The following is a 23,800-nucleotide window of genomic DNA, read 5'->3' as shown; positions in this document are numbered from 1 at the left end:
GGTCGTCCTGAGATCGCTTGTGTGTGCTGGTGTGTCTGGACAGCTCACCACTGCTGAGTTGCTCGCCGGGCTCTTGAGAAGCCCTGTCGCCGCCACGGCTCCGCTGCGCGCCGCGTCATCCATAATCTGCTGCAGACAAATACAGGGAAGGGTAGAGCAGCACGCGGGAGGCAGCAGCAGCAGAAGCCTCTCGTCGCTTCCCCTGTTCAGGAGAAGGAGCGGCCCTGCCCTGCCTCCGGGGCCCTCCTCTCAAAGGGTGAGAAGCAACTCGCAGCAGTTCTAGGCGTCTTCACCACTAAGAGATGCACCGAGCTGCAGCCTCTCTCCTTTGTATGAACACGAAACGCTCTAGAGGGCACTCAAAGTCCGCCTCTTCCCCCCACCGCTACGGTGCTTCGCTGTAGCGGCGGCAGCAGGATTAAGAAGATGGAAAGGAGGATGAGGAACCGCAGATGCACCGGTCTACTGTTGATGTTGCAAAAGCCAGTTGTCTACAAGTGGGGCTTTCGTCGATTGTGTGGAAGGCGCTGCAAAGAGCAGCCACAACGCCCACGGCCGACGGCGGCTGCATACAGAGAGCTGCTTGCTGCAACGCAGGCCGGCGAGAATTTGGTGTTGAGCCCTACTGGTGGTTTGAATGAAATGCCTCATACGTTTGCAACGAATAAATGTTAAAAAGATTGCAATATGGTCTCAAACATCAAGCTCTTACACCCGCCAGCCCCGGAAGCTTCTTGCCGAACGGCAACCGCTGCCTGATACGCTTGCTGGGCTACGGAGGTATACATTCACAGCCGGCGGGGGCATCTCCTTAAGTAGCTTCTTACTTCATAGGTTGCACGTTTTTCGTATAGAACGCAAGCAGGCGAAAGAAGGTAGGGCTTTCAATCTCTCGCCGGATCACCACCCGTGTACGACAGTTCAAGTAGCATGGTCTTCACGAAGTTAGCACATGAACACTTACTTGGCCTTAGTAAGCAGCCTGCGCATAACCGAAGGTAAAACAATTGTGTATAGGGCTAGCGCACACGGCAAAAGGAGGTTTGGCTGTGCTCGCATGTAAGGACGCATTGCAGCGTTTGTTGCAACGATCTGTATCAAAACTCTTGTCAGGCAGCCTCCTCTCCACAGGCCCCAGTTCCTTTGGCTGTGCTCACGACGTGTAGGGACTGAAGGAGAAATCAGCAATATTTCAGGAGCTCTTCCCTTCAAAGCTTCTGGCTCGACTGCAGCTCACGACGGTCTTGGCGTATGATCGATGCAGTTGATAGTGCCACATGGCTTATCGGGGCAGATACGAACAATGGGCCCCACCCCCACAGCAGGGCGGCCCTGTGTACAGCACTTACCATTGCCCCAAAAGGACGCAAAAAAAAGACTCTCCCAACATCTATCAGCGCATCCCCTTTCCGCCTCTTGCGCGGTAGAGAGTGATCAGGATATGTTATCAGCTGGGGAAGCAACCAACATACAGGGGCCTCGCCCCGTTAAACCAGCTCAGTTTCGGCATTCCACCCTGGGGAAAAAGCCACCTTAGCAGAAGCAGTTCGTGGAGAATACCTCTGCCGTTGCCGATCGTCCAACGCTAAAGACCAACGTCGCTGTTCATGCACTCTCCCGACTCCCTTGCAGTCAGGGGCGGTGTCCCGCAACTGTGTTTGCTTGCGATGAATCTCCTTTCCCTTCTAAGTTGCATTCTTCTTACTGCTTGGATACCCACGCGGCTGCGATTCTTGCCAGGCCAGGTGACTCCGCTTTAGTGGACTCATACCTTTTCCGAAGCGCGCATGATAAAAAACAGAGGCACTAGTTAGCTGTCCATTGGGTAGGGCCCATTACCCATTAGTGCTTGAGCTCGAGTGAACGCGTTGGTATACATGCCGGCCTGCCTTCCACAGGTGGAGATGCTATCATACCATTAATGCTTGTTTCCTAAAAGGGCTCATAGAGCCATGAAAACTTACCCGAATTCTGGCCAAAAACCCGCAGCAACGTTCTAGAGGGAAGGAAGAACAGCAGGAGAATGAACTCCCAGACGCACCGGTAGCAACCCTCAGCGGCAACAAAGAAGCGGAATGTTCCGCTACTAAAACAGGGAACCGAGTGGGTTCCCTTAGGATCGCTTGTAGGAATCTATTCCTCAGGAGAATATGCATGTTCTCCTAGAGTCAGTGAGAGCGACTCCAAGTGTGTGAATACGCAGCGCAGCATGAATTTGGGTCTCATTCAGTCGCTTGGTAGACGTTCCTCTTCCACGTGTAGGAATGCTCTTATATCTTTACAGGTCCTTTTCTGGGCTGTTTACTTTTCCTGCGTGATCTACGACACTGTCTCTACCTATTTTAGAGTCCTCTCCTGTCTGCAGTAGAAACTTGGCGTATCAAAATCCGCCTAATATTGCAGGCTTATAACTTGAACTTACGAACTTCAGCTCCTCTTCCCTTCCCCCTCTGCACGTCGTACGACACGCACCCTACGCATCACTGGTCTGCCATTACAAGCAAACCAGCTTCGGCCTCCTAAGACACCGATGATAATTTAGTGTTGGGACCTAGTCGTTGGTTGAGCAAATTGGCTCATCAGTTCGCATTCAGCACACGCTGCAGAAACTGCAATTTAATCTTCAGCATAAACCCTTGACACTCGTCAGCCCAGGAGACGTCTCGTACGACGCTGACGCCTCCTGGGCTGTGGAGGCTGAGGCGTGGATACAGCGGGCTGTTGCCTCACCTAAAGGACAGTGGCGTGTGTTGACATGGTGCATTGTGTATTCGAACGCAGAAGTGAGCTGAAGCAGATACGGATTTCAGTTCTCGGCGTATCACCACCATGGCACAGCACATGCATCACACTAGCATTGTCTCTTAAGCCATCCGGGTGTGCAGTTGCAAATTTTTGGTCCCAGAACTGGGAGTTAAGGAAGGAAATTCTCTGCATTATGGCACGTTTTCTGAGCGCCCTACGATGGAATTTTTTCATTGGTGCACTCATCTCCACATCCTTGGTCACCGGCGACGACGGGCATTCAGTCAATTTATTTGTTTCCTTTGTATTCCTTCGCGGTCAAAAGATGAGGGCCTATAGGCCTCTTCATTGTGTAGGGCTCATGACCGATAGCAATGCGAGCAGCGTGGGCGAGCAGCTGCAGAGGCGGCAGTTGAATGTCGGTTCCAACAGGAACTGCAGCAGCTATTCACCTGCTGATAGTCGCAGGCATTCAGTTGTTGTCTTCCATTTTACTACCGCAATGGATATGAAGTTCCAGTGTAGGTGGCGTCCAGCACAACCTATCTGCGTTCTTGGTGGAGGGCGGGGTCCTCCCTTAAACTCGTGAAGAACGAAGTCTCTGCATTTTAGCTAGCTAGGCCACCGGCCACTCATTTCACCTTCTAGATATGCAGTTGTTTTCCGTGCATGTACTGGCTGCAGTTTTTGCTGCGCCTGCAGCTACCTCTGTTTTGTGAGCATTTTCCGTAGGATCAGTGGTTCTGTTTCATTTGTCGAGTTTTTGAGGAAGGAGAGATTTGGACTCCCATAGAAAATTCTATTAGAGCCTAAATCTAACATATATGCCTATTCCGGGTTATGCCAGGTTTGTATGGTGGATATGGTAACTATTCCTTACCAATATATCTAGGAGCATCAGAGGTAGGCATTCCTAGTGTTAATTGTGCATCACATTTCTCTTATAATTGGTCAACAATATTGTAATAAAAAATAAAATGTATGAGTGATACTTCAAGATGAACAAACTAATTAGTTTCCCAATTACCGCATTCTCACCTATGTATCAGTGTCTGTGTAGGCCCTGTGCTGCGTTCTCCTACCTACTAGGTCTCCTATGACAGTGCACCGAAGGTGTTGAGGCAGTTTCACAAACGCCAGTGCAAGATCTGCAAACCTTAGAAGGCAAACTTCCGATTCTTTGGACACAACGGGCACAACGAAGTCAACGTTCCCCGCGAATTGCATCCAACAGATGTGCCTGCAGTCGTAGAGCTTCCCCAAGGACTTCCACAAAAAGCAGAAGCACAAACGACCTGTCAATGACCTCAAAGACGTCTACTTAGCTTGCATGCATGCGTGCGTGCACGCCACCGCTGGAGAATCTGAGTCCCAGGTTTTCTCCTGTACCCCGTTGCCCTGTACCGCCGATCGTTCACGCTGTTATTTGTCTGCCTCTAGGCCTACCTTGACCATCTGCTGTGAGAATGCAAGTGAATCCCGGACAGGTAAACTGTAAATAGCTACCATCATTCGCAGGCCTAAAAAGCACAAACCTACAGCAATTTTTTCTGCTTCACGGCTAGGCTTAGGACTAAAACGTGCCTTTTGGCGAGGTGTTTACAAAGAAATACCTTTATTTTATTCTATTGTTAAATGGTTATATCGCAAACATGCAAGAAGATGTCGGGGAGCTGGGAGACCTGCACTGCTTTTGAAAGTCTTGAATGTTACACGGGAGCTGCTTGTGAGACTTTGATGAAAGTTGCGTTGGTTGTTCGCTCGGCCGATGCTTATCTTTTCGCTGCTTAGACATGTAATACTCTCCTGGCAAACACGGCAGTACAAGCGACAGTGCGATGTTTAAAATGCACTTTCAAAAGGGTTGGAGTGTCTGCTGACTCGAAGATGGACTGCAGAACAGCTTCTCGATTTCCTCTCTAGGAAGCGTCAGAAGGTAGGAGTCCACAAAGTACAAAAGCAAGGGTAATGTGCACTGACTGGAGCACCATTTGAGAAACAGGCTGCATTTAGTTTTGTTTTAATTAGCTCTCAAGCGCTTGTTTTCTGTCAGATGAACCCCTGCACAACTGTGCTAAAGCTTCTGTCAATGAGCGCCACATGCATTGCCACCAGGAAGCTGGCCACAAGGAAACCAAGGAAATAATACAGAAGACGCCTCGCGTTGTCTTCTCCTGCAGCTATCTCAATCGCCACGTCCTGTTCACATCAACACAGAGGTGTACTATGTACATCATGGCAGCACACGTCGTTCCGGCTCCAGTGCACACACTTGCCCGAGGTGAGGATAGTCTACCACAAACTCGACGCGAAGTGCGGCCGGCGAGAAGGAGCCACCATCAGACAAATAACACAATGAGATGCAGGAAGCTGGAAGAGGAACCACAACCGACAGTTGTTCACTTCCTCTGCACAACTGTTAGGCTAAGGTTGTATGGAAAACGGATATGCAGTGTCAGCCGATACAGACGCCACCATAACGGTGTCCTCATTCCTTTCCTCTCACCACAATGCCCCAAGCAGCCGCCGCAGTCAAAAACGACGCCAGCAAGGCTGAGAAACGCAAACGCATGCATGCAGCACAAAATGAGGTCTGGACCCTCTCCGCGCCTCTCGCCTGCGACCGGAATACTGTGTGTGCCTGTGCCGTCTAATGCAGCAAAGGCGTATCATCAACTAAAAGGCTTGTATGAGCGAACAGGCGCAACAGGCAAGCAGACGAGCAGAGGCAGACAAAGACAACAACAAAAACAAAGGCATCCTTAGCAGTGAGCACGATTCTAGGCTAGAAAAGGCGGAACCCTGGCTAGCGTGTGCAACAGCGAATGAACAGCGGCAGACTACGGGTACTTGGAAAGGACGTCCATCTGTAAGACAACGCCTTCAGCTTCCGCAGCACCAATGCCGCCAGCACGCCAATGAAGAGCAGCATCCCGTACAGCTGAAACTGATAGCCGCTGTTGACCCCAGAGGCCACTTCCACGCTCACATCCTGAAAAGTGTGATCACAAATACAGCAGCAAAAGAACGCATGCAACGTGCCGGCTTTGATGAGTCAAACGTAGGAAGCTGCTGCAATGTAGGTATTCAGCACAGAAAGGGGAGGTGGGGCCCATGTCTTTCAGTGCGACCAAAGGAAACATTCTACAGAAGAGGAGGTTTTTGCAGTTCCTGTGCTCCGTACCACGATGCCCCAGAGAGAGACGATCGCCACAAACGTTAATACCATTGCTGCAGCAAAGCAACGGCCGCAGCGGAGTGGATCGTGCTCCATTGTTTTCCTACCGAGACAAAAGAAGCTGTGCAGGTGGCCTGACGCGCTGGCTGAAGACACTAATCTAAGCCTCCCAATAACAGCAGCTGTTGCTGTTGCTGCCTTGGCACTCCTAGCAACACAAGTTGCCAAGACGTGGAGCCCGCAGTTACAAGTGCCTTCCAAACTGCAGAAACAGTTCTCAAGGGCTCTACACCATGGATGCACTACACCGGTGCTTGCGCTTACCAACATTGTGAAGCACTTTGTATTTACGGTGCGGTCTGCTGGGCGACGACACTGTCGGCGGTTCCGATAATTCCGTCGTCAGCGGCGCTTCGCTGCCGCTTCCCTGCTTTTCACAGCAGCAGCGGCGGCAGCAACAACAGTAATCTCATGGACCAACGTAGCCTTCTCCTTGCTGGTGGTGCCTTCCCCACTGGGTTAGGAGTCTCCAGCGACACAGAAGCCACCAACTCAACTCGGCATTCGCCTGCACTAAGCAACTCAGTTAGTTTCAATGCCACAGATCCCGAAATCAGTGTTGAGGGCTCAGAAATTGTATTTGGCTTGAGGGGTTAAGGGTGGACCTTTGCCGGCATCCCAGGGGTGCAGAGGGGCTCCGTACCTCCAGGTATTTCTCGGTTGTCGGAAGAGATGTGTCTAGATCTGAATAGGTCCTCGTTATACCAACCTTCACGTACTCTGCAGTTCCAGGGCCCCTGCAGGCTTGCAAGATGGTCGAGTGGGAAAGACGTTTCCGCTTGGGGGGAGGAGAAGACGTGCACAAAGAAAAGCTAGGGGCTGCTGAGTCCTCTTCTCCCCAGCCCGTCTCAGAGCTATCCTCAAAAAGGCGGAGCACTGCCTCGCTGGATATCCCCTGTTGTCTGCAACGCGGCGAGCATCCCGAAGAACTCGGCGGCTTGCTACTGCTTTCAGCCTCGCTGCCGCGAGATGCCTCATTTTCAGTGCCGTCTGTTGCTGTGCTAGTACTCGGATCCGTCTGTGAACAGTTGCTGTACTTCTGCTGCATATCTGCAGCCACGAGAGGCTCCCGATGCCGCCCCCGTTCCATCTCCACAACAGCCACGCTTTGCTGCAGAGCAACCCTTTTGCGGCGGGGCGCGAGCTTCCAGCGAAGGGCCAAGCCGTACGCGGAAGCAACCTTAATTTGCTTCCCCAGTGCCCTCTAATTTGTTGCCCCCAGCTGCGGAAGTATTGTGTTCGTGAAGCTCAGAAACGCAGGCAGGGGATTGAAAGTGACCCCAGATACGAGGTGTCGCCAGGTTGAGACCACCAGAAAAAAGGGGGTGCAAAGAAATGAAAACGAGTGCATACACGGATTATTACTGTTTCCTGACGAGGTCATTTGACTTCTTTTTCCGCCGACCAACAGTTTCCGCCACAACTTGCCGCAGTGGAGGTGTGAGCTGCAGTAAGAGGAAAAGAGGAAGATTCAGGCGGCGTCGGCCGCCACTGTCGCATCTCTCTGCGCATAGAATTCATTGATAGTAAAATTTTCAGACTATTTTTGAGTTAATCTGCGTTTTTGTCTCCACTTCGAGCTGCGGTTGGGCCCGGTGGCGCGACAATACCACATGGTGATCGCGGGCTGGTGGTCGGACGCAGGGCCGTAGTGCCTACTAATAATGTACGTATACATATACATATTGATTCAATAACCAAAGGGAAAATACAATAATTGAACTTTCTGGGTCGCTGGGTCATTTTGGGGAGCTGAGATCAGCAGATGACCAGCAGTGGCTCCTCGGCGCCTCTGCCACGGCAGCAGTGCCTCAGTTGCCTGTTCTACTGACTTTCTAAGGGGTTTGCAGAGCCTTGGTAAGCCTTCATGCATTTAGCAACTCATGCTCAAATATCGGAAAAAAGAACCTATTGACTACCTTCCAATGCCCAAGGGGTTGCGCCCAGCGGCCTGACCAGTGGTGCGTTTCGCCACTTTCCAATGGCTACACAAACCGCACAATCAAAAACAAAACTGGAGTGATTAGTGCAGTATATTCAAATGATAATTCGCTGCAGATGGACCCTTAACTCCAGGGGCACGGGAGCTGGAGTTACAACAAATCGTTGACGCATAATGACCCCAAAGCAACACTCCGGCCAGGCTTAGCTTCTTGTTGACAGTCTCCGTCCCCTCGCCGCCATAGCTGCACGGCCCAATACTGATCCACTTTGAGTGCTAGGTTTCTGCTGGAATCCTGCGTGCAACTGGAGTGCGCTTCAGGCGCGAAGCGCAGACTGTTCAACTGCCTGTACGTGCGAAACTGTATAAAAGGTGAATTAGTTGCACGGCTAATCTCCCCAACGTTACTCGCGCGTGCGTCAGAAGACACATACTGCAAATGCGGGGAAGCAGAATACAGGCTTCTAGCTACCCGCTGTGCTGATGTTGAATCAGTGTGCTAATAATGCGTCGTGTAGCAGAAGCAGCGCAAGCTGCAGCTATAAAATCCGTAACACAATAACAAGCTCTGGGATTTTCTGTCTTTTAAAAGATTTATTGCTATAGGCGTTTGCCAGGTTTCTCATGGAGCCTGCCTACAAATTGACTATGGTTAGGCCAGAGAAAATGGCTTGCCCATCATCAGTCCACCCCTGACTGACCCTGACTGACCGAGGCAGCATATCCCAACTCTCTGTCGCTGCCGAGAGAGAGAGTACAACAGCAGCAGCTTTAACCAGCCAGAAATAGGGCTGCATGCACACGGAGCCGCGTTCCAGGCTAATACACGGACGCTGTCTGCGGCCCTGGTGGAGAGGAAAGTCTGGCAGACCGTTTCTTCAAACACAATCTTCGGGGCCTCACATCCAGTACTCTCGCAACCCTATATCCTACACGCCTAATTCTAAACGTCAAGCTACTAACGCTGGATGCTCACATGGTGCCGCCGCATTGCCTCTCGGCAACAGAGACCAGTACCTCAGAATCCGAACTCCCCCGGTGTAAAGGCCTTCGCGAGCTGTACCAGCGGGAAACGGGGATTGATATCTGCGCTGAGGAACGCCAAGACTGAGTCGAAGAACCCGTTACGGCGCAGCACTGCTGCTCTACTGTTTGCCTTCCCACTTCTTCAGATTAGCTGCGGAAAAGAAAGAGACAAACAGACGAACGGGCAGGAGTTCGAGAACACCAAAATACACACATCGGGTCCTTGCGAGGTACTGCGTTGTATCCTTTTATTTTTTTTAATTACTGTGTGGAGACGCGTCCGTGTGCAGGGGGGAGCCAGTAGTATGAGGTGGAGGCGAGGGGACACCTTTGCAGTGTCTAGGCAGGTTGGCTTACGCAGTTTGTCTTTGAACTGCATTATGTCCACAACAAGAGGAGCCACAGTTCGGGGATCCGGCGTGGGCTCGTAGGGGAGAGAGGAAAACGGCACTTTCTCTGCATGCTTCACCATCTGGAGCAACAAGCAAGCACCAGAGAAAACCCACAGGCCAGGAAGGACGAAAAAACAACGCAAATTACAAGCAGGAAGGAGAATGCGACGGAAACATCTAGGCGAGGTCTCGCTGCTCTCTGCAGCAGCGATTTTCTTCTGTTCGCTGCTGAGGGCTATACGTCCGGCGATGAATTGCCTTCATTTGGTCTGTTGCTGCTGCTGCCGCCGCTGCTGCGGCTGCTGCAGGGGGATGACCCCGCGTCTGTCCTGATAACGCTGGTTGAATGCTGCCTTTTAGGGTGGGCCCTTACCTTTTTTGCTTCGCCGAATTTGGCTATAACCTCCTCGTACGCCGGCAGGAAGAATGTGCTGAAACTCTTCTCGTCCATTTCCTTCTGTGCCAACACGCCGAAGAATCCCACATTGCATCAATTACCCCAACACCCCCTCACAATCGACTGGCACGAGCAGCAGCACCAGTAATAACTGCAGCTCTTCCTCCTGCAGCAGCAGCTGCAGCAACAGGAGCCTTGCCTGGTAGAAATCTTTGAGGCCCTTGATGACGTGCACGATGTGGTCGCTGTTCAGACCGACTTCCTGAACAAGAATGCCAGAAAAGAGCAAAAGCCGATGTGTCCGCAGGCCTGAAGCAACGGGGTGTACATACAGCTGCTGCACCGCTTGTGGATGTATTCGTCCTGCATCTCCATTTGGGTGTACCTCGTAAAGCTCTAGCATGACGAGAAGCGCATCAGAATTTAAGAAGTTCTTCTTCAGCCCCGCAGCCGTGGCGAATTGCAGCAATCGATGGACCTTCCCAACCTCCAGCTTTAGCAGCTCCACTGGGCAGACCCCGTGGGGCCCCTTTGTGAGTTTGAGGGATTCGCCGAGCTGTTCACAGAGGGCTTCTGCTGCAGGAATGCCCTTGGCCGCCATCATACCTGCTGCTGTCGCTCCCGGCAGCGACTCCCCGTTTGTCTTCAGCTCCAGAGGAGATATCATTCTCTGGTGCGCGTCGCATCCCCGAAGCAGCATGCAGAGGTTGCCGTCTGGCAGCTCCGGGCCCCGGTCGTTCAGCAGTGGCTTGTGACAGCGCAAGAAAGCAGCCATCGCCAGCACACTGTTGTCCGCTCCCGAAGAAGGGGCCCCTTCTCCTGCGGGAGAGCTCGCTGCTGCATGCAGACGAAGCTCGGAGGCGGGAAGGGCGGGGGGGCCGGCGGTCGCCAGAGGGGCCCCGGGCGCGGTAGTGGGCCCCTTGAATAGGTCCGTTGACGGAGACACGAGTGAAGGCAGTCCTACAGCTCTGCCTGCCTTCAGTTGCAGGTTGAAGGCGTGCACAGAGGCCTCAGGGTTTAAGGCGAGGAAAACAGCGGCACAGGCAGCGAACAAGAATAGTGGAGGAGACATGGTGGCCTCGTCTGCTTGGGTGCAGTTGAGGGAAAAGACAGTCTATTTGCGGCACAGGAAGACAGAGGGATGAGGCAACAGACAACCACCATACAGAGTTAAGACCAGACAGAGAAACGAAGCAAGGGAGGGCGGCCGACAGGTGAGAGGGGGGCCAACGCAGGGCGCAACAGGACCGCTGGCTGTCTCAAGCGCTCCCAAGTTCTGAGTTTCTAGGAAGACGCTTAGATGAAAAACTTAAAAAGAGACTGTTGCAGTTAAAGACGCTGCTAATTCCTACAACTCTGAATACAGAGACAGCCTATGAGCTCGAGATACCAGGACACGGAGAGACGGTGGCGGGGCTGTAGAGGCGGGAGGCGGCAGTCACCTGGCCGCAGCAAAGAACAGATTCTTGCTCAAAATACCTCTCAAGATGTCTGTAACAACAATCAAATTGCAAAAATAGACATTTTTATTGCAAAAGTCTCCAAACTATGGAGCAACACAATACACATAATTCAAGAAGGCTCCGGGCGGCTGCTGAAGCAGCAGAGAAGCGCGGCAGCCCCAAAGGAGGCAAGGGGCCCCTTTGAGGGTACAGAACGCAACTTTGGTTTTTTTTTGTTTCTTTGATCTAAACCAAGGAAATATTGACCCAGTTTGCTCTGCGGGGAAGTCCAGCACCAGCCGGAGAGGCGCTCCTCGTGGGCCCTGTCAGCTCACAAGGACGGGGCGCGCCCGATCAGCAGCAGCAGCTGGTTCTACTCTCGTTGGAGTGGCCAAAAGCAGCAGAAGGAGCAGAGGCAGCAGCTGCTGCAGAATACGTTTATCCAGTGTAGGGCTGCAGCGAGTTCCACGCATGCAGCTCAGTCCGTGCGCTGAGTCCTTGTAGAGGGTTGCTGCTAAGCCTCCCCCAGCATCTTGGCTCTGTAGAAAGCCTTTTGGTCTACAGGAATCATAAGCGCCTCGCCAAAATAGCAGCAGAAGCCCTATTTTGGTGCAGTACGCAGAGTAGCAGTCAGTCCCGCAGCAACACCGGCGGGCGCAGCAGCAACAGCAGCTGCATCGGAGGCGGCAATCTAGAGGGGGCGTTTTTGTTGGTTTTCGCCGAAGATGTTTAACCCAAGCAAAAAATTTATCGGGGTGGAGACCCTGAAGGCGTACAACCCCTCTACCGCCCACAGGCGCAAGGAGAGGGACGCCGAGAAGAAGAAGGTGAATAATCAAGCACCCACATTATATATTGTGCAATTACGTAAATCAATCATAACAAGGATATGGTTGTGCGTGTGCACGCGTATAGGCATCACTGTAATACGCATGTTTCTAATTGTTTCTAATTACCTTTTGAATAGTAAGGTCCCGCCTAGAGAGGAATGCACTGCATGGGCAGACAAGGCATTTGCTGATTTCGTTGTTGCTGTGTTGCAGAACAAAGCCGAGAGAAAGATAACAAGGGAACAGGCTCTCCTGAAGAAGAACCCGGTTGTTATCAAGGAAGAGCTCGACAAACTGGAGGAAATGGGTGAGCAGGCATACGTTGCTGCTGTCGCGCTGCTGCCTCAGGTGCAGCTGCTGCAGCTGATGGCGATGCAACCGACGCTGACTTTATCGCTGTTGGTGCAGCTACTGCTGATGCACCATGAGCTTTTCTGTGTTTGATCTACTTGTTTTCCGAGGGGTGATGAAGTATCTATTTTTGCTGCTGTTCATATGGCGCTGCAAAGCGTACTGGTTGCTGCATTTCGTGCGTTGTTGTTTAGCAAGGTCTGGGCAGACTATGACGGAAGGCCGGACTCGGCGTCTGCAGAAGCTGCAACAGCTGTGGGCTCAAGTTGTAAGTTCTGTGGAGGCGGAGCGTCGCGTGAGGACAGCGGACGTGTCTTCCGTAGCTTCGGTGGACCCCCGCAGCAGCAGCAGCAGCAGCACCGTGAATGCACGGTGTCTGCAGCAGCGGCTTTCTAACGGGGAACGCGTGCCGGACGAGGACGAGAGGCGTTACTATTGCCCCGAGCTTTGCAACACAGGCATCTTCCGCCGTAGGCCGCCTGCCTCGTTCCCTTCCCTCTACCAGTTGCCGCCCCCGCTGGCTTTGGGACTGCACGTAGCAGCACATGCATTTTTCGCTGCATCCTTTTCGGTCCTCTTTGGCTTCCTGCGCTGCAGACCCCGACGGCTCGGTCCGGCCTTACCCGCCCCCTGTGGCTAACGACAAGTCGGAGCAGCGGAGACGCTGTAAGCCCCTTCTTCCATGAAAGTGTTTCTATTGATCTGAAGTGTGCTTGGAAATAAACCTATGACTCTTTAAATGACTTGAACGTGCTCAGCGGAACGCACTCACTGTCTGGTTGACAGCATTTCCCTCGCATTCGGGGGCATTCGACATAGAGATGCATGCTGCTGCATCTCTTCCCCGTTCCGGTTTTCCTTGGATCTGGGGGTTCATTGCTTCCTGACGGTTTAGGGATCTGGGTTTATGGTGTGGGTTGGTGGGTTGCAGTCGTCGAGACCCAACAACGACGCATGCGGGAAAGGCGGGGGCCCTCGAGACACTCCGACATGAGCAGCGATTCGGAGAGCGAAGATGAGTCCACTGCTGCAGCAACCAACAGCAGCAGCAGCAGCAGCAGCAGCAAGAAGATACCAGGCGCGGACACAGCTCCAGCGGGGGCGGCGGCTGAAGACTTTTTGGCTTCCATACCTCTCCCAGCAGAGCCGCCTCCAGCTCCCAGCTCGTCACAGGTTCCAACGTAGGCTGTGCTGCTGTCGTTGCTGCTGCTGCTGCTGCTGCTGCTTTTGTGGTGTGAGGTTAATACATATTTGACCGGGTGATATGATAACTTAAACAGCCGCCGTTGAGAATGTTGCCTTGCTGCTGCTGCGTTTTTGGTGTTTTTGGAGTTGGGATAGTGTGCATATTCTGCAGGATTGTCTTTTGTTTCTGTTGCTACGGCATTTTGAGCAGGGTAACGGGACAGCAGCCGGCGATGCCGGCTCCTCCCTCGATACCGATGGTTCCGCCGCTTCCGTTCCCCGTTCCTCCCTTAGGGGCTTACAGCGGGGCGTCTCCTCCCCCTGGTGGCCCGCATCAAGTGGTGAGTGGGTTTCTGTCAGTTGAATCTGGCAACAGTGGCCCCCTTAGAGGTCCACGAGCTGTTTTTTGCCGTCACGGGGAGCGAGTGCATGCAGTACTGTAGTCTGATGCTTTGATTTTGGAGAGAGCGTGTGGGCCGCTTAGGTCTGATGGTTGATTGGCTGCGCTGTGTTGTGCTCTCTGCGTCTCCACCAAAGATGCAGGGACCTCATGGGCCTCCAGCGTTCTTTCCTCCCGGCTTTGTGGTGAGCTGAAGAGGCGACGCTGGTCTGGTGGTCGGCCAAAGAGGCTGTTGCTGTTTGCTGCTTTCGTTTAGGCGCTCAGACATTGCCGTTGCAGCTTTTGTTGTGCACAGCCTTATGTTGGGAGGCCCGTGCTTCTTTGCGCGTTTCCGCAGCCCCCCTTCATGGGCATCCCCGCCCCACCGTCGCAGCTCGTTGCTCACATGCAGCAGATGCAGCAGCAGCAGCAGCAGCCTGAGCAGCAACGCGTGCCTCCCCATACGCAACAGGGCCCTCCGCCCTCGCAGCCGTCCCCAGGTGCTGCGGGGCTCACCAACGTGCAGAAGAGGCCCCCGCAGCAGCGGACGCCGCCTACCCCAGCGAAGAAACAGCATACGGATAACAAGCTAGCGGATGCTTCGGACTTGAAGGCGGCAATGGCCTTCGTTCCCACGCACCTGAGGTGAGTGGAGGGGGCGGGCCGTTGGCAGGTCTCCGCTACATTGGGTCGGCTGAGGAGACGGCTGGTGTTGCGTTCGTAGCCGTCTTTGCGGTTTATGTGTGCCTTGAAACTGTTCCTCTTGAAAGGTGCGTGCTTGTGCCGCGAGTGCAGGACAAAGAAGTTGCCGGCGACAGCAAAGACGCAAGAGGGCCCCTCCATTTCCCGGGTGTCTGCGTACTCTATGGGAACCGCAGCTCTGGGGCGGCAGGGAGGCAGCGGAGGAGCCTCTGGGCAAATATCCGGCCTGGCGAAATTTTTGGGAGACTCCAAGAAACAACAAGGGGAGGGCGGAGGGATTGGGGGGGCTGCCAAAGCACCCGCACCTGCAGATCTCGACAGGGTAACCAACCATAAAGCCCCGTAGCCAGTGGCGGGGAATGCAATTGGGCAGCTGCTACCCCTGCCGCTGCTGCCGATGCAGGCAGCTGCGGTAGGTTTTGTGGTGATCATGATAATTTCATTTCTGTTATACTTGGTGTTTATTTTGCAAACAACGGACGGCGCGTGTTCCCTGTTGTTTTTATTTGCTGCGCTGTGCAGGCCTTCGACGAGTTCTTGAAGGAGGTGGGGGCCTCTTAAGAAGTGGGAGGAGATATAAATATGGGTCAAGGCATCAGCAGATATCGGCGTCTCAGCGGCTGCTGGCTCGTAAACACAAACAGTCATATGTCTGTCAGGGAGCTGCTACTCCGGGCTCTCTGAGGAGATTGATAGTGAAGCCACCTGCAGCAAGCCTGGGCGGCGCATTGTTGTGCATGCGTATATAGCGCGCGGCTTCCCTGCTGCTGCTTGTCATTTGGTTTTCTGGCGTGATGAGTGGTATTTAAGGGGAATCAAACTTGTCGCTGACTCCCTCAGGTCTTCTTGAGGTGAGGACCAGCACATCAATCGCAACTGGCGGCGAAGCTGCGCGTTATTTTGGTTTGTTAGGTACTAGTGGCTCAAGATACGCTTGCCTCTCATCACTATTGAGGCCCCAGTGGATCTGGCTCTGCCTATGCACAGTTCGTGGCGGGGAGTTGCGCAATGGCACGCCTAGGTTACTCTCTTCTTCCCTATTAGTGTTTGAAGGGTGCAGCGGCGAAGCTCTTCCTTAACAGCCCTGATAGAGGAGTTTTGCGCATATATCCACCTCTCGCTTCAGCATCTACGTGCATCTAGCCGATCATCCGTGGCTTTTCTGTTTCTCTAGGGGGTCGACAACTAGACTCCTTGCCCTTTCGTAGCTGTGCCATTCAGGAACCTGGATTCAGAAGGCAGACAGGCCCCTGAAGTTGAGTGCACCCCGCTCATTTGTCTCCTGTCTGCGCGTTGGCCTCTTGATTTTCTGCAGCAAGTCATTGTGGGGATAATGCATGAACCGGGACGCCTGAGCTGGTTATGCTGCGCTGCAAAGAGCCGGCAAGCAGAGCATGCGGGTAGCAGTACCACCACGTTCCTGCAGTTGGAGGGGTTGTGAGGGCAGGATTGAAACTACTCAGATAGAACCCTCCGCTACCTGTTTACTTTCGAAAGGATGCGGGCATAGATTGATATTTAGTACTTCGGGCTGAATTGAGCCTTTGTGGCTACCGGGCTGGGATGCTGGTGCTGAAGAATAATGCTCCCGAAGAAGCCCAGCAGGTATTGACCCTCATTTTTTATATAAGCGTAGGACGTGTGTAGAAATGTGCACGTTCACTTCTATTCATTGATGCATACCCATGTATATACAAGCGTCAGTATAATTGTTCCTAGGGCGCAAGCGGAGGAGCTTGTCAGCGGCGAGCCAACCCGTCCTGCCACATTAGTCCATCCGCACAATACAGCACGAAAGTATTATCTAGATACTGTATTTGGAGGGGGTTCTCTAGAAGGCTTTCTTTTAACTATTCCGACAATTACTGTAGCGAAGGAGTGCCTGAACCGTGCGCCCTTCAGCGGACATGCGGATACCTCATAGCTAACAGATATTGTAACGCAAGAGAAAAGGTCTAGTTGGAATGCATAAGTAATGAGCATCTGAAAAAAAAGCGGAAGGTCCTCAAATAGTTCCTGTATGCACAGGATGCAAACAGGTATACAGCGTAGATGCGGACTCCTGCATAGCCAATGAGCCCTCCTGCTGTGAATGACGTCGGCCGGTTACAGAGAACTGCTACTTAGGCGAGAAGGAAAGGGGAGCATGTGACGCAGAAACTGGTTCCCCCAACAACGGGAACGCAACCGTGGCTGCAACGCCTTGCGGTGTGTAGGGGGAAGAGAAATCCCTTTGCAACAACGTGGATTTTGAACCGTCTTTTGAGAAATTTAGCTCGGGCTCTGCGGCGATACTCATGAACTCTAGATGAGTTCAGTCTGTGGTCTTCATTCTAATGCAGTAGTAAGCTCAGCAGCGCAAGCGTCTGTGCAGAAGATTGAATATGCATCCATGTGACACAGGCAGTTCATCTCTGTTTGTAGCAAGACCAGTCTGAAGTTGAGACATCCGTTTCTACTTGCGTTGAGGCTGGTCATTGAGGGCCAAGCAAGTGTTTATTTGTTGTCTACAGTGTAAGCAAGTCCAAATGAATCTGCTGTGTGGTTTTTATGCGTTGGTCCCTTGCAGCATGAGTTGCAGCAAAGTGTTGCTGCAACTCATGATAGACCTCCTCTAACTAGCCGAGGCGTTTAAACGGTTCTGCCGTTGTGCTCAGGACACCTGGAGACTGGAGAAGAGTTCAACCGTTCTGAAGAGCTCATGTCTTGAGTATTTTGACTCCATTGCAACTTATATCTGGCCTCACCTCTTAGAACCATATATATTTAGTCAAGACCCACAGGCGCCTCGCAAAGATGTTATATGTAACCTATAGTTCCTGTGACGCACTGTTAGGTAGGTATACATTCCCCGCTAGTCTACTTGCCCGAAGTGGTTGCAGGCACACCTTCTCCAAATGTAGACGGTTATGAGTTTGCATTGGTTAGAAGGAAAGTAGGAATCTAGAATTAAAGGCGGCCTCCTTTTGGGGTATGCGAAGAAGCTGGCTTGACCATCGAGTTGTTGGGTCCCCCCAAACGTGCTGAAATGCATGCAGTGGGATGGGTGTGCGATGATACTCTAGCCTTTTGCATGCTCTCAGTGCATGCAGACCGTGTCATTGATTTCTGTTCTAACATTACTTGAAGAACGTTTAAATGCCCCTGGAAGCCGACTATCTCCCTTCGGGCCCTTCGTTGTGCGTATCTCACGTTGGCTTCTCTCCGTACGCCCCTGAGTGAAGTACTTAGCAACTCAAATGAGCCATTTAAGGCGGATTAATGTAAGAAGAACAATTCCTGATTCACCGGTAGTGCTAAGCGGCCACTTTGAATATTGTATGCAGTCTTTAGTGAGAGAACGATTCGCCACATTGTCACAACCGGTACTCTTGGCCTGGCTCTAACTCCTCCCCTGCATGAGCATTCCCTCTGTGTGTAATACCCCTTTACCCTACATTGTTACCAACACTGCTGCCGTTTGGCCTGGAGGTGTTGAGGGATCTAAGCCTTCCTAGGGTTCGGCGGGCTCCAGCGGAGCGGTAGTAGGGGCACCTTGGGCTGCCTGGAAACTCTCCTACTCTCAAGGCGATCGCAGGTTAGCTCTCTCACCAATTACTGTAGTTGAGGCGCCGCTTTTGGCCCAGATTCAGTTCCGAAGACCCGTTCAGAAGATGGCCCCCCACCGGGAGGACACGGAGGAGGCCCCTCCAGCAGAGACCTCGCAGCAGCCGGGAGACCGCCTCCAGAAAGAACAGCAGAAGGAATTGGCCTCTCTAGATCAAGAAGATGCTCCCAACACCGAAATGGACGAAAAAGTGCGTCAACCTTTCATGCTAAAACTCAACACCTTATTCCCGTGTAGTTGGCCTGTTTTCTCTGCGTATGTCTCCTACACCTGCATAATAGCTGCTTGCAGAATGCTGAAGTATGTCTTAGTGCAGCTTCTAGCACGCGTCGAGTCCCCGTAACAAGCAGAGAGGAAGATAGAGCCTGGCAGAAGCATTGCTACGCCTGTAACGGAAAGCCCTTCTCCTCCGCCTTGGATTGGGAGTGCTTTTAGCTCGTGACTAGAATGGTGAAAACCTCTTTTGTTTGTTTTGCCTGTCTCCTCTTCAGAGACAAGCCGCATTGATGACATCCCTAGAACAAGGAGAGATAAAAGCCGCAGCAGGAGCACACAAATACACGGTTTCTGCTGCCTCGGTCCAGAAGCTGCAAGATCTGCTGCTTCTTCCTGCTGCGGAGGCCGAGGCTGCTCTGCAGAAATCCCAGGGAGACTATCTTAAGGCAGCGCAGCTGCTGCTTGAGCAACAGCTCTGAATTCATTTCTTGCAACTCAACCCTATGATGTGCATCGCATGCCAATGCATGCCCTCAAATCAAAGGCTTCATTATGCTTTTGCATTATGTTGGATCTTTGGAGCCGATCTGAGCTATATACGCGCAGTCAATTGTGTAGCTGAGCAGCGCTAGGTATGCGTATCTTATAGGCGGGGTGCCCCCACTTACAGGGCCGTACTGCTAGACAGCTGGTGGTTTGTGCCAGAAATGCCGCTGGAGGCGCAGTGATCTGCGCGTGCGAATGGCCCGAATGGCCGTTTCTGCTTAGATTCGGGATAGCTAAGAAAGTCTCCACGCCGCCCATCTGCTCTTTCCAAGGGAGCGACATTATACGGCAGTGCAGCGTTGGGGCGTTGGGGAGCGGGCCTTTAAGGGCGACGGGTGTCTATTTTGCAGTCCCAGTGGCAATATTACGATAGAAGGAAAATGTGGAGACCCAAACTTCGGGTGGGTGGGGGGGAGGAGGTCATGTCTCGAAAGTGTCAGATATTATTACTGGGCTTTGTATGCAAGAAAGGATATCTTCCCGATTGAAAAGTATACAAATCTCCGCTTCTGATGCACAACGTAACTGGCAAAGTTCTTTCCAACTGTCACGTGCCTGAAGAGAACCAGAGCAGTTTCACAAGCGTCTGGTTTCGGGCATGCTGGCCGAAGACGCGTACGCCATTCTGCGGTGGTTGCGGGAAGAGTTCGATGTTTGCAGGCTTTTGCTTCCATTACTTTTTAAGGCTGATGTTAGCAGATGCGTTAGTGCAGCTATGACTATTGTGAAAGTTTCTTGCTGGGAAGCGGTTGGGCTGCCGTACATGCAGCTTACCAGCATGGCTGCCATTTCTCATCTAAGTCTCTCTTAAGTGCTGTTGCAACCTCCTGAGCATTTGAGCCGTTGTCACCCTCCAGAAGCTCCTTCCTGTGTGACGGACATGGGAGGGGAGTTGTGCAACAGTTTCACAGGACTGCGTTTGCCTGTTCTGCTCCTTCGAGAGAAATACATGCAAAGCTCAACTTTCAAATCATCTCCAAGCAGTAGGGGAAGTACTTTGTGCGTGGCGCGGGGAGTTCCAATACACTAGCGGGGCGGGAACTCACGCTTTGGCTATCGTGTAGTCAAGCATATAATCTGGCATGTCGAAAGGGCTCATGACCTTTGCATTTTTGTAAACAGTAAACTCCACTGTCTGGTACTCCTCCGGTTGCGCTACGTCTCCAAACATTTTCAGTTTGCGAGAGGTGACCTGCGTGAGTTGTTGACCCACCGAGCCTACGGTCAGTCTCAAGTTGAGTCAAAGCAAGAAACAGCAAGAAATAAATAAAGTCCCTTCAAAAGCATAAGAAACCTCTAATCAAGACCCTAGCCTCAAATGCCATAATTTGCTGCGAACTGTGCACGGTTGACTGTACTGCTGCACACCCCAGCAGCACCCGGGAAAGGAGGCAACTAACGAAGCAGATGAAGGCGACGCCTACAAATCCACCGGCAAAAAGCATGAAAATTCGGTAGTAGAAGCGGTCTAGTCAGATTAGCCGTGGTAAATGTACAAGGTGCAATAGACGTTGCCTGGTGGGCTGGCCTCCAGGCCCAGTAATGCTCAGCGCGTATGCAACACATAGCAGCAGGGCAAGCTGGGATTGTCAGATTTCCACAGATCCTCTGCAGTATATTTATACCCACTGGAGTGATATTCTTCTTGCGGATTGTTGGACTGTTCGACCTCTGCGATCCAAACGGCAGTTGCGGGGATCTCACCACAGCGCACGGCCTCATAATAAGCATTCCGCCTTTGGCAAACAGCAATGAAATCATATTTATGAACGAGGATTTGAAACACGAATTATACTGAGGGGTGTTCTGCGCCACTACGTAACGGTTCAGGCACGCCAGCGCTTAAAGCAGAGAACGAGCACTCAACTCACTTCATAGGCCGCAAGAGGATTCGAGTTCCCGTGAAATTTATTTGGCAGTCTAGTAAATAAGTGTGAATCCCCTCGTAATAAGGAGTGAAAATAACCCAAACTGGGGTGCACCGTTCATCTCCGGCACGACAGACACAAACATCATCTACAGTAGAGGAATGCACCATTACTTCTTCGCATTCTTGTGTCCTGTCTTCCTTCACCTGAGATGCCAAAACCACGTTTTAATGCCAAAGAAATAGACGGAACAAAGGCCTTAGGCACTATAGGCATCACGTTGAGGATAATGGGCACTTATTGTACAACGCGGCAGCAGGGACTAAGCTTGCTTTGCACCTCTCCCTTAATATTCACAGAGATAGACCACTAAGTCGCACCAACAAAGAAGTCAACAGGCAAATAATTTAGTTGTTAATGAGAGATTCTATTTCGAGGCGTTTGGGGTGTGCAGCTTCGCCATTTCCTTGCCCATTCGTAAGGCGTCGCATATTCCATAAGTCAGTGCACCTTAAAACGTATGTGGTACTTACGAATTCAGCCTTCAAAGCAGCTTCGAAACAGGGTGAAAACGACGATTCCAGTGGCCAGGCGTATGCTGCAGCCATGCAAACCCGGAACTGACTCGCCAACGTATGCAGTTTATGTGTTCTTGGGGATGCTTTCTGCCCCGTACGTCGCTATATCTGTAATCAGCTTCAGCAGATCTGCCAGAGACTTGTTGGCTATCCACTTTCATCTGTAACAAAAGCACGTTTGCCTTCTGGCAATATTCCCCCTTATGATCTCTCATCAAGGCGGAATCACCAATTCTAGAGGTGCACCGGGTAGGGCAGTTCGGGGAAAAAGTCTTCTTGCATAGAGAAACGGCACCAAAAGAAAGCGCCGGGTCGGATAAGCGCATGTGCACGCTGCAAATTAAACAAGTTGCACTGTAGTGGTAAAAGCACTCTCCTTGAGCTGTTGAATCTATGAAGTTAAGGTGGCTCAGCTATCAGGCTTTGTCTTACCATTCACAGCATACTCCCCGGGAATAGCTCATGACCCCATAGAACGTATTCTTAGGCAGTGCAGAAAAGGACTCAGGAGCTGTCAAACTCATTACCGTCAGAGGATGTGTTTTGGTGTATTTGTTGCGCATCTAGTGTACTTGCTCCGCCATACGCTCTGTGAAGTCAGCGGTAACAGCAACGGAGTATGAAAGGTCTGCCTACTGCTAACCGACGCAGTAGCACTAGGCTATGACCTGGGATTAGGACTCCATTCAGGCTAAATTGACAGCATTAGGCGGGGGGGAGCCAACCATTCAGGACTTGATCAGCTATGCAGAAGGACGGCGTTGGCCACCTCTTCGTCCTGCAAAATAGGCAACGAATGCCTGTCGCCCTCATCCCTACATATCCAACCAGCAAATGGGTTGTTTTGGAGAGCTCATCTCCCTTGAGAGGTGCCGTACGAAGTGCACAGTAACCGTTGAGAATGTTGCGTCCACGTAGACCCGTTGACGCCTCCCAAATTAAGCTACTCTCACTCTTCTATAAATTTCCTCCCACAGAACACAATGTGAGTCATCTATCTTGGGTAACTGGGACGGTTTTTGTCTGGCTGGAAAGGCTACTCACCAGCCCGGCCACCTCGATTGGACGCAGGTGGAGGGGAGAGCGGTGACCTAGCCCTCCACGCGTCGGGAAGCGGTGCAAGAAAAATGCGAAAGGCATTAGCACCAAGAACACATTTTTTACAAGCCTGCATAGAGCTGTTTCAGCCAGTTAGGCGAACGTGCAGCTGTAACGGCTGCCTGGACACGCCAGCGGTCAGGGGCCAGTAGGCTGGGCTAGGTCGGCAGCGCTGTGTCCCGTTGTGTTTTGATCTTCGAGTATGCCGAGAGAACCCAAGAGTTTAAAAAAGTCTTCTGCGCATGCAATACTAAATTTAACTCAACTGTTTGGCGTTGTTGCAGCGATTTTGTGCATCAAGCTGGCCTCCATACTCAGCTAGTGACCGCAGTGGAAGGGCGGACGGGCAAAAAGTTCCGTCGATCTTGTTACATGAGACTGTTTTTTTCTCCGCAAAAATGTATTTCACGTATGTTGTCCGTCCCGGTGAGGCTCCAGAGGGCCGAGGACCCCAATTCGAACCGTTTTGGGCATTCTGCGTCAACTACAACCTGCGGCTAGGCCTCCTAGTCCAGCTGGTTGCCTATGCCACCCTTTTAGCAACAACTACAATCGGAGGGAAAGATCCGCTCTCTCTTCTTCGATTCTTCAGGTGCAATCCTGAGTCCGTTGGTAAGTCCGCAGAGATATTTCTTCTGCTCTGTTCCACCAGGCCGAAGCATTGCATTTAGGAAACTCCAAGGCGGAGTGTTCACACCTCTCCTGCTCCTAAAAGCCTGCAGAAGCTATTCGTTTCTGCTAGGGGTAGAGTAAATTGAGTGGCAGTGCACGTCGGTTATAAGCAAGCAGTCATGATTGCGTGTGGCAGGCTGCGTGTTAACGCAGCGCGCTTCTTGGAGAGACAGTGGAAGTCACATATAAGCGGCTGTATCCCTTTCTACTTTTTTTCGCACAGGCAAGTCCCCTCTGTGGGCGGCTCAACTGGCCTGCGGCCTATTCGTCCTCGGGAATCTCACCACCATGGCATTCCAGTCCCTCACGGACGATGACAGCAGGTGAGCTCTGAAGGCCTCCCCTACCGCAACCACAGGCGTTCCAGCTCTTTTGGCGTAGTACGTGCAATCACCGGTAGTCTAACTTTTCATAGCGGTCCTGCACACTGTAACTGAGGGGAACGCACTTGTGTGGCATGCATATGTGCAGCATCAAGCAATCTCGTGGATACCGCGCCGGAACCAAGTTTTTGCAGCAAGCTTCCTCCTTCGGAGTTTTTGCATCTACCTTAGCTCTCCTCGTCTTTTATTCAGCCAACTACTAC

At 52.0% G+C, this 23,800-nt stretch overlaps 6 protein-coding genes across 6 annotated transcripts; 3 read left to right on the top strand and 3 right to left on the bottom strand.

Moving 5' to 3' along the window:
• Window positions 1-5,233: 5,233 nt before the first annotated feature.
• Window positions 5,234-7,073, bottom strand: EAH_00016700 (hypothetical protein, conserved; the record flags this gene model as incomplete). Its single annotated transcript, XM_013397766.1, has 5 exons — window positions 5,234-5,298; window positions 5,587-5,737; window positions 5,930-5,976; window positions 6,248-6,353; window positions 6,627-7,073. 5 exons carry the CDS (start codon window positions 7,071-7,073, stop codon window positions 5,234-5,236), a joined length of 816 nt encoding a protein of 271 aa, XP_013253220.1.
• A 1,870-nt stretch (window positions 7,074-8,943) lies between these two features.
• Window positions 8,944-10,812, bottom strand: EAH_00016690 (hypothetical protein, conserved; the record flags this gene model as incomplete). Its single annotated transcript, XM_013397765.1, has 5 exons — window positions 8,944-9,032; window positions 9,309-9,423; window positions 9,717-9,800; window positions 9,883-10,002; window positions 10,126-10,812. The coding sequence occupies 5 exons, from the start codon at window positions 10,810-10,812 to the stop codon at window positions 8,944-8,946; spliced, it is 1,095 nt and encodes a 364-aa protein (XP_013253219.1).
• Window positions 10,813-11,907: 1,095 nt separating this feature from the next.
• On the top strand, window positions 11,908-15,190 carry EAH_00016680 (hypothetical protein, conserved; the record flags this gene model as incomplete). Its single annotated transcript, XM_013397764.1, has 10 exons — window positions 11,908-12,009; window positions 12,226-12,410; window positions 12,562-12,833; window positions 12,961-13,029; window positions 13,295-13,544; window positions 13,760-13,938; window positions 14,033-14,133; window positions 14,244-14,572; window positions 14,723-14,951; window positions 15,152-15,190. 10 exons carry the CDS (start codon window positions 11,908-11,910, stop codon window positions 15,188-15,190), a joined length of 1,755 nt encoding a protein of 584 aa, XP_013253218.1.
• A 3,092-nt stretch (window positions 15,191-18,282) lies between these two features.
• On the top strand, window positions 18,283-18,931 carry EAH_00016670 (hypothetical protein, conserved; the record flags this gene model as incomplete). Its single annotated transcript, XM_013397763.1, has 2 exons — window positions 18,283-18,426; window positions 18,728-18,931. The coding sequence occupies 2 exons, from the start codon at window positions 18,283-18,285 to the stop codon at window positions 18,929-18,931; spliced, it is 348 nt and encodes a 115-aa protein (XP_013253217.1).
• Window positions 18,932-19,444: 513 nt separating this feature from the next.
• On the bottom strand, window positions 19,445-20,169 carry EAH_00016660 (dynein light chain type 1, putative; the record flags this gene model as incomplete). The annotated part of the gene is made up of 3 exons (XM_013397762.1): window positions 19,445-19,553; window positions 19,773-19,865; window positions 20,045-20,169. The coding sequence occupies 3 exons, from the start codon at window positions 20,167-20,169 to the stop codon at window positions 19,445-19,447; spliced, it is 327 nt and encodes a 108-aa protein (XP_013253216.1).
• Window positions 20,170-22,940: 2,771 nt separating this feature from the next.
• EAH_00016650 (Chromosome III, complete sequence, related) lies at window positions 22,941-23,537 on the top strand (the record flags this gene model as incomplete). The annotated part of the gene is made up of 2 exons (XM_013397761.1): window positions 22,941-23,154; window positions 23,438-23,537. Coding segments are annotated over 2 exons (314 nt in total), but the record flags the coding sequence as incomplete, so codon positions are not given.
• Window positions 23,538-23,800: the final 263 nt, after the last annotated feature.

The sequence above is a fragment of the Eimeria acervulina genome, genomic scaffold (assembly GCF_000499425.1).
Source record: "Eimeria acervulina Houghton genomic scaffold, Eah_scaff105, whole genome shotgun sequence".
Classification (NCBI taxonomy): Eukaryota; Apicomplexa; class Conoidasida; order Eucoccidiorida; family Eimeriidae; genus Eimeria; species Eimeria acervulina.
The sequence above is the reverse complement of the archived record's forward strand: the minus strand, read 5'-3'. Positions and strand labels throughout refer to the sequence as shown.